General features: G+C 37.0%; 1 protein-coding gene across 3 annotated transcripts in view; it reads left to right on the top strand.

Moving 5' to 3' along the window:
* Nucleotides 1-13,187, top strand: part of Ccser1 (coiled-coil serine rich protein 1) — a 1,127,242-nt gene that overhangs the window by 354,925 nt on the left and 759,130 nt on the right. For all 3 annotated transcript variants that reach the window (XM_021165504.2, XM_029478490.1, XM_029478491.1), the window contains exon 6: nt 1,993-2,200. In XM_021165504.2, the coding sequence (XP_021021163.1) occupies nt 1,993-2,200 (208 nt within the window). The remainder of the gene's footprint in view (nt 1-1,992; nt 2,201-13,187) is intronic.

The following is a 13,187-nucleotide window of genomic DNA, read 5'->3' on the forward strand; positions in this document are numbered from 1 at the left end:
CTGTGTCTCTCTCTGTGTCTCTCTCTCTGTCTCTCTGTCTCTGTCTCTGTCTCTGTCTCTCTCTCACACACACACACACACACACAGAGACAGAAGAGAGAGAGAGACAGACAGACAGATGAGAGAGAGAGAGAGAGAGAGAGAGAGAGAATTTAAAGTAGAATTTCCCCAAAACAACATAGACACTGTACATCAAAAGGAAACACAAATGATGAATGGAGTAATCATTAGATTTCTTTTCTTTTTAAATTTTTATCAGATATTTTCTTCATTTACATTTTAAATGTTATCCCCTTTCTTAGTTTCCTTAGATAATTCTTGAACAGTTCACGTTCTATTCTGGAACAGTTCAGTTCAGTTCATGCTCTAGGATACCAGTTCATTATTCTATCCCATCTATGTTGGGACTGTACAAAGTAATGCCTTGTTGCTTGCTACTATATTAAGGCAAAGATGCCAAAGTATAATACTTTCTTAATTATTTCACAGAAAAGCATATTTTTTAGAGTAAAATAATTTAAATTCTGGATTATATGACTTTGTTTTATATTTTTACTTCTATTTATAATTATGAATTACAAATATAATTAAATTCAGAAGATAATTGAACTATATATAAATATGAATAGCATGCTTTGAGAGTTGACTACTGCCCTCCCACAATGCTATCAGTTCATGTGAGTCAATATATTCAAATCTGAATAAGTCAGACATAGACATAACTGTATCTTCCATGTCTGTCTGAGGAAGCTGAGGAGGAATAAATAGCTTTAGAATGAGAGCTAAGGATAAGATATGTCAAGATAGCCATGCAGTGCATCTCCATGGGAGCATATCTGATATGTTCATAGCTCATATCCCTTGGAGTCTGGAAAGGAGTGTGTATTTTGTTACTAGTCAGTCATCTACTCCCATTATAATATCTTTTGCCAGTTTAGAAAATGCAGTTCTTCATGTAGTCTCTGTTTGAAACTTTTCCTTCTGCCTTCCAGGTTCTACATGTGGGGTCCTCTGAACTATAGTAAAGGAAGGTGGTTTAATTACAGAAGCATGGTATTAACAGGTGTATCTTTCATGTACAAGAAGAACCCAGAGAGGAGTGACTAAAAGGGCAGTAAGCATTGAAGTTGTTGAACACCTTAACTAAAGAAGGGTAAATTATAGAGAATTACTAAGAGGAAGAAAGTTGCTGCAGTTTTAGGATAGCAGGTTATGGTATGGAGATAAATGAAGACAAGGCTGAGTTAGCATGGCCCGTTAGAATCTTCTCTACGCCTCATGACTGAGGTATGCAGAATTGTCCTCTGGAGTCAGTACCTGTCTCTGGTAGAGGAAAGAGGAAAAACCTTTGGAAACTTGCATCTGATTTTATACAACATGTGTTGTGTAGGGTAGGGTGTGGTGCATGGAACAGGGGACTTTTCTTGAACATTCCTTTTGTCAGTTGCCTTCAGGTGAAATGGGCCTCACGCTAAATAGGTAATTTTCAGGCATGGCACCGTTTTCCTCCTTCCCTTGCCACTGTGGAATTATGTGTTTTACGCTTATGCCACTGTTTTAACTTAAAATCCTTTGTATGCTCTTTTTCTGAATAAAAGTGCTATCAGCTGCTTAAGCTAATTTCTTATAGTTCTGTCTCTGAATAGTATCATTCAATGTAATGTAAGCATATCATCTGAAACTTTAGAGATGACATTTGTCTTCTAGTGTTATTTGTTGTCTCAACATTTATAAGTGCTTTAAATAATTACCATGTATAAATGAAATTCTGATTGGGAAAATATGCTATAAAATTGTAATTGTCATTGAATTTTACCACTAATTACATAATTCATAATTTCTGCTGAAGGTCTGAGAATTTTAAAGACTAATTTGAGAAAATGACAAGGTTCATATGAAATCTTTAGTGTCATATTAATTTTGATTGACACCAGAGGACATGGTGTTTTGTGCATACCAAATTGTAATTATTTATATCTTATTTCTTCTTAGGAACCTTTCCCTGAGACTAACAAAAGACACTGATCAAGAGGCCCGGTGTTCCCATGTCAGCTGCATGCCCAACAGTCCCTCTGCAGATTGGCCCCTGCAGGGTGTGGAGGAAAATGGAGGCATAGATTCTGTGCCATTCAGACTGATGCTCCAGGAGTGCACGGCAGTGAAGACGCTGCTACTGAAGATGAAGAGAGTGCTGCAAGAGGTAGGGCTTCTGTGTAGTTAACCCTCGTCCTGTCCTTGCTAGTCTGCAACAGGTCTGTAGACCTGCTCACACCCTGCTCAGCCACTAATTAATTTGGGACATTGAGGATAGGTCAGGTGTCCTCCCGAGCCTTACCTTTACTCATATACCAAATGAATAGCTTCCAGTTCTGCCGGATAAATAGGTACTTAGAAATGCATCCATAGATCCCCAGGTTCTATGAAAAAGAAGGTTAACGACCAGCCTTCCCTAATTTGTCAATCTAGGAGAAATGGGCATCAGCTATGAATTAATCCATTTACGTCACCGTCAATGGGTTGAGAAATCTGAGTTTTCATCACCTTGATTTTACTGAGGACTTACCCATATGATAGTATAAAAGCAGGTATTTAAAAGTGATTTTTCTCTGATCATAATCATCCCAGTCTACCCAAGTTTGCAGGTGCTTATGAAATGTCTTGTGAATACATTTGCCCTCTTTCAGCCTCTTGGGATCCTTTCACACCCATTGGTTTTATATTATCCTGTATCAGCATATCTACATCTTTTTCATTTATATTAATCAATTATATGGGGATATCTATATCTAAGAAACTAGAAAACACTGTATATTGAAGCTTTCAACAAGTTTTTGCAGGCCAAATATATTTAAACGTTTACTAGCATGCCCCTTCATGAGCGACTAAAACAATCTCTGGGTTGTTAATATGTTGTTTTTCTGTGCCTGAATGATTAAATTAGAAACTCTTCAGCCTCTTTATGATCCAGCAGTATGCTCCTCTGCGAAAAAAAACCAAAAAAACAAACAAACAAAAAAAAACAGTACAATCTGATAAATTAAAAGCTACTAATCTCAAAGTTTATAACATTTAACTCTTCCACTTTCTACCTCTTGTTGGTCAGGATTTTTAGTAAGAAATCAATACCTGTGAAAAGAGAATGAGGGGAAATGGCAAGAGATGTGTTACATAGCTTTCTGGCATACTGAAGTTTATGATTCTAAGTACTTGTGATTGCCACTGTGGACTCTGTATTTACAACTTTGAATTTACAGAGAATGTTTCATCCTTCTGTCTGGGTTCCTCATCAAGCAAAATGAAAGAGAACAGATCCTTACAGGTGCAGCATTGTAAGCAGTAATTCCATGTTTGTGCCAACTTCTTTCAGAACACTGTGTAAGTGGGGCCATGTGATCAACAGGCTGCAGTGCTCAGAATGGACATTCTCATAGATACTTTTAAGAAATATTATCCACTTCTTGTTCTCTAAGGCAGGGATTTTATTTTTAAGTGCAATTTCCATTTCATCACCAGATTTGAATATATTTCAGATTAATGAATTCTGTTTTAATTAGAAGTTCAACTCTTGTACAAGGTTTTAAATATTTTATGGAGTTCTTTCATAGTAAATTCCCACAGTATTTAAAATATGTGATCTTCCAAATAACCTTGTGTATGGAGCTAATATTTCCTGTACCATTTGAATATATATGAACACAATTTTTTGTGTTTAACTGTAATACTTTAAAATGTTTAATTTTATGTTGCTGTTATTATTGTTACTTTTTGTGTGTGTACATGTATGTATGTGTCCCACAAGTGTGCATAGAGCCACCAGTGGACAGAAGAGGCACCATATCCCCTGAATCCCAGTTCTTCGGAAAGAAACAAATAGTTGCTGAACACTCTTTCCATGCCTATAATGTAATTCTTGCTAACATGTTTTACCCAATATATTATTTATTTTGAAATGTTTTACTTACAAATTACACTGAAAATATCAATTACATACTAAATCCTGTTAGCACATTCATATTTTTAATTGTTTTGTCATAAATAAAATGTTGATCATCTTATAAACTTTGCCAATTAATGATTCTTAATCCACACAGAAAGTATGAGTGTTTTATACTTTTCCCTGCCAAGTAGAGTTCAATATGACTTTCTCAGCATATCAAATAGAGGCACATAGCAACCATTACAGGGTTTAGCTTGATCATTCCTCTTATACATGGTAAAGACTGAAGACTGAATACCTAATCTTCCAAAGCTTTTCATATCTTCCTGTGGAAAAGATGCATTGGGATTCATTCATTAACTATTATTCTAAAATTTATATCCTAAATTCTAATCCTGAAGATTAGAAGAAAGCCTATAGGCTTAGTGTAAGGGAACTTAAAGGTTTTTTTTTTCCCCATGAACCCTCATACCTTCCAAATATAGATGATATTTGTTTTAAAAGCCATTGTTTTACACTGTGAAAAAAAAGAATAAATATACATCATTATGAAACTGCACATCACTAAGGAAAACAGTTGTTTAATATCTTGTATAAAACTTTTATTACTTTATCAACTTGGTAAACCTATCATCTTCACAGTGGTGTTTTGTTGACATCTAAGCTTTGAGTCTGAATCCTGTATTAAGTGAACATAGAGAAAATGAATGGATCACATTCCTATGTCTGGACTTTTTAAAAGTTCCCTTGCTCTTAAAAGGTGCTCAGAATTTCTTAACACATGAAATATAAACTATTCTATTAAAAATGCTTAGGAAGTTTAGGTATTTAAAACTTCTATTTTGTCTCTTATTTTCAAGACTGGCTATCAAATCATTAACTATAACAAATAAAAATTTTCTTTAAGTCATTTTGCCTGTAGCTTCAATAATCTATGAACGCTCATAATTCAAAGGCAGATTCCTTTAATGTTCTCATCAAATTTCTGCTCAGTCCTTATAATCTCTCATATGGTTTTGTTTGTTTATACTGTATGGTAATCACCATGAAGTCTACTAGGAGGAAACTTAAGATACCAATGAAAAACTGATGTCTGGTAGGATGACAGATGGTTGAAGATGGATGTGGGGTGCCTGGATCTCTTTGCCTTTCTTTGCAATGTAGCTGAATAAAGAAATCTCCATTTTCTTTTTCACATTGTCACTTTGGCAATTTTAATTGTCTTATTAAGGATAGCTGCTCCAAAATCAAATGTCAGACTTTCTACACAATAAAAGAAAAAAAATCTATTTTCTCATTTTTCTTTGTTGTCAAATGGAAATAGATAGAAGCTGATGTCAGCTGAAACGGGAAGACAAGACCATGTCCCTACAAATGAAACTTTTCCAGAGGGCTCTGAGACTTTTCAGTCTTTCCTGACCATCTGAGGACAAGGTTCTTACAAGATTTAGTGTGACACACTGTGCCCTAAAAGGTATGGGATTCCCTAGAAACTAATTGTTGGGAGAAGGAAAGATTGAGACTTTGTGGTCCACTAGAGGATGACCTTGTACTCTGGATAAAGTTTTACAACTTGTCAGAAGTTCTTGCAGAGAAGGTGGAACTGAGACAGTGATACGTAAGGCGCCAAGCATTGGCTGGGCTGTTTAGTGATGCTTATCTTCTGCCTTCTATTTGAACCCTACCCTCATGTTCCAACCCTGAAGAACTTGGGAAGTCCCGTCCCTGGATCCCTTTGCCACCGTGTTTTTCAGTGTAGCCACATCAAATAACTTACTTTCAAGTCAGTTCCCACAATTAAAAACAAAACAAAGTTGAATACATAGGGAGAAAGTGGGCAGCCTTGTCTAGTCTCTGATTTTAGTGGGATTGCTTCCAGCTTCTCACCATTTACTTTGATGTTGGCTTCTGGTTTGCTGTAGATTGCTTTTACCATGTTTAGGTATGGGCCTTGAATTCCTGATCTTTCCAAGACTTTTATCATGAATGGGTGTTGGATTTTGTCAAATGCTTTCTCCGCATCTAATGAGATGACCATGTGGTTTTTGTCTTTGAGTTTGCATATATTGAACCATCCCTGCATCCCTGGGATGAAACCTACTTGGTCAGGATGGATGATTGTTTTGATGTGTTTTTGGATTTGGTTAGCAAGAACTTTATTGAGGATTTTTGCATTGATATTCATAAGGGAAATTGGTCTGAAGTTCTCTATCTTCACCCAAGATATAAGATACAATTTGCTAAACACATGAAACTCAAGAAGAATGAAGACCAGAACTTTGCCCCTTCTTAGAATTGGGAACAAAACACCCATGGAAGGAGTTACAGACACAAAGTTTGGAGCTGAGACAAAGAATGGACCATCTAGAGACTGCCATACCTGGTGATCTATCCCATAATCAGCTTCCAAACGCTGACACCATTGCATACACTAGCAAGATTTTGCTGAAAGGGCCCAGATAGAGCTGTCTCTTGTGAGACTATGCTGGGGCCTAGCAAACACAGAAGTGGATGCTCACAGTCAGCTATTGGATGGATCACAGGGCCCCCAATGGAGGAGCAGAAAGTACCCAAGGAGCTAAAGGGATCTGCAACCCTATAGGTGGAACAACAATATGAACTAACCAGGACCCCCCCCCTCCCCGGAGCTCATGTCTCTAGCTGCATATGTATCAGAAGATGGCCTAGTTGGCCATCATTGGAAAGAGAGGCCCATTGGCCATTGGTCTTGCAAACTTTATATGCCTCAATACAGGGGAATGCCAGGGCCAAGAAGTGGGAGTGGGTGGTTGGGAGAGTGGGTGGGGGAGCGTGTGGGGGACTTTTGGGATAGCATTGGAAATGTAAATGAAATACCTAATAAAAATAGTAATAATTTAAAAAAAATGTAAAAACAAAACAAAACAAAACCAAGCAACAACAGCAAACATAATTAAATGACTGACAGTAAAAATGATGGTAAAACCACCCAACTGAGACTCTGATTTCTTGTCTTCAGTCCCATGCTTTCTAAATCTCCGTTTGACAACTAGGCAGTGTGATTATAACTCAAAATATTTCTTGAACCAGGCAACATTCAAACAAAACCATGTAAATGTAAACCAAACAAGAGGAACATATTCTGGCAAAACACCTACTAAGCCAAAAACATCAAGAAACTATTTACATTTAGAAATGAATATAATTTATGAAACTTCCAAGTTGGTAAAAATATTCAAGCTGTGGTCTGTTTCCCAATGATTTGTCATATACTTTTGTTTTTGTTTTCTACCCCAATCTTTAGTTTTATTATTCTAAAACTAAATGACATACTTTCAAGGTTCATACTTTCAGTGTGAGCTTCTCAGCGCCTCTAGAAAAACAAAAGAAAGTCTATAGATAAGGAACTCTAGGGATGAATAATTAGAGTAATAATTGCAAGAGAAAAACCTTTGTGACCAGTCCTAAAGCAAAGGCTTGACTGAGCCTGGGGCTCTTCTTGCTCCTTCACTATGTAACAGGAAACTAACAGCAGCTTAATAGTCAATGTAAACAGTAGTGTAGTACTCAGACTTCTTTTCAGGCCTATCTTTAAAAATAACATAGTTACATGTTTTCCACGCTTTTGGCTTTTGTTTTGTTTTACCTTCACTAAAAGGTCTTTAAGTAAATAAGAGGTACTGTGACAGTTCTGTATGGTTAAAAGCTAGAATAGTAGAATGTCTGTGTAATATGCCTACATAGATTTTGCTGTTGTTGCCAAATGCAAAACAAGTCCTTCCCCTGCAGTGCCAGGCAGGGACTTTTGAGAAGATAGGTCATTTACATATGTACTTTTTTATTGCCCAGAGTCATTGTAAATTCTATTGTAATACACATTGAAAAGTTATGTAGTTCATACTATGAGTTCCTGAGAAGCTATTATTATTTAATAGGTTTATATTAACAGGAAGAAAGTGTACTAACTGATAACAATGCTTCTTCCTTAAAAAGTCAACACAAATCTAAAGAAGTAGGAAGAAATAACTTCAAAGAAAAAAGTGAAATATTGTTTGGACTAATAGTAGGCAGTTTGCTAAGTCCAATGGTTTCATTGACATTTTAAAGAAAGAGAATTACTAGTGAATGAAAGGAAAACTAAAAGAGAAACACGTGTGTGCCCTCATGTGTACAACACACACACACACACAAAGCACAACTAGCTCAGGAAAACCTAGAGAGGAGGACCAATTGCTACAGTTTGTACTGATGTAAGAATGGTAAGATTTTTAGGAACAGCAGAATATTAAAAATAAGCAATATTATTAGAAATAAAATATTTACTATAAAACAAATCAATAATACAATATGAATAAGAAATAAAAATCTTCAAAAATAATATAAGTGACATAAGAAACTGAATCTGAATAGGCTTGATTTACAATTGTTTAAAATGATAAATACTTGTTATCTCACAACATTTCTGTTAAAATGTAGCTCCCTATTGGTCCTAGATAAAGATTAAATGTGATATCAAGATGCCTGTCATGGATGAACATAGGAAGGGTTGACTAAGGCTGAGGATTGTCCTCCTAGTCATTAGAATGGACCTGAGAACCAGCAACAGGCCAGTTTCTTACCATTGGGCCCGAGAATTGTTGCCAAAGCTCACTACCACAGTCAGCCTCTCAGCCTCCAACAAAGCATATCTCTTGTATGCAAATACACTCGAGTCTTCATTCCATTCTATATCATCATGCAAAGAAAAGAATTATATAATATGAACTATAAACAATTGTTATCAATCTTTAAGTGCAACAAACAGGCACTTTTCCCCAATGAACTAATTTATAGCTAAGTACTTTCTTGATTCGTATTCAAAGCTTCTGAATAATTCCCCATAGCTTGAATTCTTTCCTCTGTGTCATTGATTCTGATCTGAGTCATCCTTTATCAGGAACATACAGTTACCGCTGGGTAGTGTTCTGTTATACTTTTATTTTTTGACAATTTTATATTTGAGTGCCCTTTTTACTTCATTTCCTTTCTCCAACTCTTCCCACAGCTCCACTTCATCTCAAATTCATATCCTGTTACCACTTATGTATTACTGTTACACACAAAACCTTATAAATGTAAGCTATTTAGTTAGTGTTGCTTATCTTTATATATGAGCACGACTAACCACTTGGTATCCAATAACCTCTTAGGGAGCTCTTCTCTGGAGAAGACTGATCTCCTTTTCTTGGTGATTTTATTAACTATTTAATCTCAATCAGGGGACGCTACCTTGCCTTTGATCATTCAGTTCCCAGATAAAAGACACACAACTTTTATATGTATGATAAGCCTTAATCAGCATTAGAGCTAGGAAGATATATACCCTGTAAGCTATTAAAATCTACTTCCTATCAATAACCCTGAGTTATAACTTGACATGTTTTGCCTGGGTAGCTATTAACTACAATTGGCCAGCCTTCATGGCCATGTTTTTCATGACCCACCTACCCAATGGTGTCTTCTTTCCTTTTATTTTTAAAATTTCTTATTTTATTTATTTACATTTGAAATGTTATCTCCCTTCCTAGTTTCCCCTCCTCAACCCCCTATCCAATTTCTGCCCCCCATGCTTCTAAGAGGGAGCTCTCCCACCCACTCCTGCCTCACTGCCCTAGCATGCCCTTACAATGGGACACCAAACCTTCACAGGACCAAGGGCCTCCCTTCCCATTGAGATATCTTCTCTCCCTCACAATTTTCCTTCAACCCTAAGCCCAGAAACTGAAACTCTATCTCCTTCTCTTCAACCCAGCTATAGTATCTTTATTTAACCAATAGTTTTAGATTAGGGAGCAAGGTCGCATATCATCATTTGGTATATGTGGAAATTCTTTCATCCCTAGGGCAACCAGGCTTTGGGGAACAGTATTTAACATTACAATATATAGCAAAAGACCAAACCTCAACACTTGGCAGCCATTAATTGCCAATAGCTCTTCATCTAAGGGTCTTTATAGGATTTCTCCCGCCTGTGTTGTCATGTTAATTGGTAATGTTGTTTTTCCAGTCTTATTTGGTCAACCATAATATTGTGATTTTATTGGTATAGCTTCCTTACCATACATAGAAAACATGATCTGTAAGCCTAGTTCTTAGTATGCTAACACTTACCAATTTTTCACACCCTCTTGTGTAATGTTCCCTAAGGCTTATGTGTAGGAGATATGTTTTACCTGTGTCTACTAGGTTAGATGTTCTCTGAATTTTAAAGTTAAGTCTTTTTGTAATGATCGGCATCTACCAAATAATGATCCTTCTTTGATAAGTGGTGAATCTACAATTATCTCCATGTGTAAGGATTTACTTTTAATCCCTTTGAAACAAAGGACTATTAGGCTTTTTTCAGTATTCCTTTTCTCCACAAAATGCAAATTTTGTATTTTTCCTTGCTTACCTTGCTCCTGTTCACTATAGATCTGTGTAAGAATGGCCACTAATAACCATATGACACTCAGTACTATGCTGCCTTGAAAATTCCTCTACTCATGTCATTAATCTAAACTCTTTAATTTAGCCTAATGCAGATATTTTTTGGACAAGTTCATAAAGCAGCCACATTATTTGCTAAAATATCACAAGAAGTCTCTAGGCTACTTAGCAATATTGTTCCCCTTGAAACCTCTCAATCTAGTCCCCACAATTCAAATAAATGTCAGCAGTCTTCCATGTTCTTCGTGCTATGGTCCATTAAGCCCTGCTAAAAAGTTCAACTGCTTTTCTAATCCAAAGACAAAATGTCTAAATTCTGCTACAAGCAATAAACCTATCACAGCAATACCCCATGCTTGGTACCAAATAATGTCCTGGTAACTGTTTACTGCTGTGAAGAGACACCATGACCATAGCAACTGTTATGAAAGGAAAAATTTAATAGGATCATATTGGGGCCATTCTCCTTCAAACCACTATAGTGTCACTCTGCATCTTTCAGAAGATCAGGTAATTCGGACCACTGTGGTGCATAGGCATTACAACTCGAATTAGTTGTTGATTGGTTATCTTCCATGAAAACTTAAGTAGCTCCTCTTATTACTTTAATAGTTAATCCTGAAGCACATGCTTTACAGGTTAGGTCTAACTGTTCTAAATCCTGTGTCTTCATGGCTTGAAGTCTTCAGCAAAATGGTCTTATCTTCAATTTCTGTTAGGCAAATGAAGGCCATAGCAATAATATATATTACTTTGATGGGTCTCTTGGATCCCTTGACCAACAACTTGAATGGAGATTCCTCTTGCCTGGCACAAGGAGTTTTGTTAGATACTCTATGTCTTTGGAGGGATCTTTGCTACCTCAAGTATCATAAATTCATTTAAAAAATACCCTAGAGCTCCCAGGGACTAAACCACTAACCAAAGAGTACACATGGAGGGAACCATGGCTCCAGTTGCATATGTAGCAGAGATGGCCTTGTTGAAAATCAACAGGAGGAGAGGACCTTGGTCCTGTAAAGGCTCAATGCCTCAGTGTAGGGGAATGCCAGGACCAGGAAGTGGGAGTGGGTGGGTTGGTGAGCCAGGGAAGGGTGTTGGAATAGGGCGTTTTTGGAGAGGAACCCAGGAAAGGGGATAACATTTGAAATGTAGATAAAGAAAATATCTAATAAAAAAAGAAAAGAAAAATAATATTTAAACCAGCCATATATATAAGAAAATATGTTGCCTATTGGATAAAATATATGTAAATACTTTATAATTAAAAGTTAAACTTTGCCAGGCAGTGGTGGCACATGCCTTTATCAGAGGGAGACAGATTTCTGAGTTCGAGGCCAGCCTGGTCTACAGAGTGAGTTCCAGGACAACCAGGGCTACACAGAGAAACCTTGTCTCAGAAAACCAACTAAACAACAAACCAACAGTTAATTTTTCTCTCATATATATATGTGTGTGTGTGTGTGTGTGTGTGTGTGTGTATGTGTGTGTGTGTGTGTGTGTATCACCCCCTCCTCCTTCTCAGAAGAGAAGGGGAAGGGAGAATAGGAGAGAAGCTGTGTGAGGGAGGGACTTCGAGGAAAGGGGTACTGATATTGGTTTGTAAACTGAAGAAATTAATGAAAAATATGATTCATATATATGATTTTAAATAAACATAAAATGATATGATTCATTATGGTCTTTTCAAGCATCCTTAGGGTTATATTCTCCTCTTCCTCATTCATACCTCTTTCCTCTTTAAGTGAGTCTTTGTGCCCCCAACCTCCTTTTACTATTTTTTTCACAATACCTGTGTCCTACTATTCTCTTCTCTAGACCTTACCCCACCCCCACACATGCACATGTATATCATGGTCCCTTTTTACATTCCCTATATATGAGCTTACTCTGGATTAACAATGTATTTAGGCAGTTAGCTTTATAGTTTTGTTCTTTTGTATATCTATTAGGCTATGACTTTACTGGATACCAGGCCAGCAGCACAGGTTTTTTTTCTATTAATTGAAGTGCAACTTCAGATGGACTCAGCTGTCTTTCTATTTTGCCTTTTCTCTTTTTGTGATCATTTTCTTTTTCAGTTCTAGAACTATTTCAGCTCTTAGAATAGTAAGAGGCAGAAACTGCATTATAATTGTCTTGGCAAGCATCTAGACCTAATCTGCTTATTTACAATGCTAATAGCATGCTGAGTGATGCTGCCTGGTTTCCCATTTTTTTCCATGGTGACATATTGAGAGCTTATTTTTTGAACAGTACACATTCTATTGAAGTCTTCAGCACTATTATCCATCTTGCAGATTGGCAAATGTATGACTGAAGGAATAACTGTACTCTCAAAACGGCCTAGAGAATATATATATTGTGCCTGCCCTCTCCCATTGAGTTTGTTTTTCAATTTTTTTATTAGATATTTTCTTCATTTACATTTCAAATGCTATCCCGAAAGTTCCCTATACCCTCTGCTGCTCTGCTCCCCTACCCACTCACTCCTACTTCTTGGCCCCGACATTCCCCTGTACTGGGGCATATAAAATTTGCAAGACCAAGGTCCACTCTTCCCAATGATGGCCGACTGTGCCATCTTCTGATACATATGCTGCTAGAGACACGAGCTCTAGGAGTACTGGTTCATGGTGTACTAGGAGTACTTAGTTCATGGTGTTGTTCCGCCTATAGGGTTGCAGACCCCTTCAGCTCCTTGGGTACTTTCTCTAGCTCCTCCATTTGGGGCCCTGTGTTCCATCCAATAGATGACTGTGAGCATCCACTTCTGTATTTGCCAGGCACTGGCATAGCCTCA

Source organism: Mus caroli, chromosome 6, assembly GCF_900094665.2.
Source record: "Mus caroli chromosome 6, CAROLI_EIJ_v1.1, whole genome shotgun sequence".
NCBI classification, from domain to species: Eukaryota; Metazoa; Chordata; class Mammalia; order Rodentia; family Muridae; genus Mus; species Mus caroli.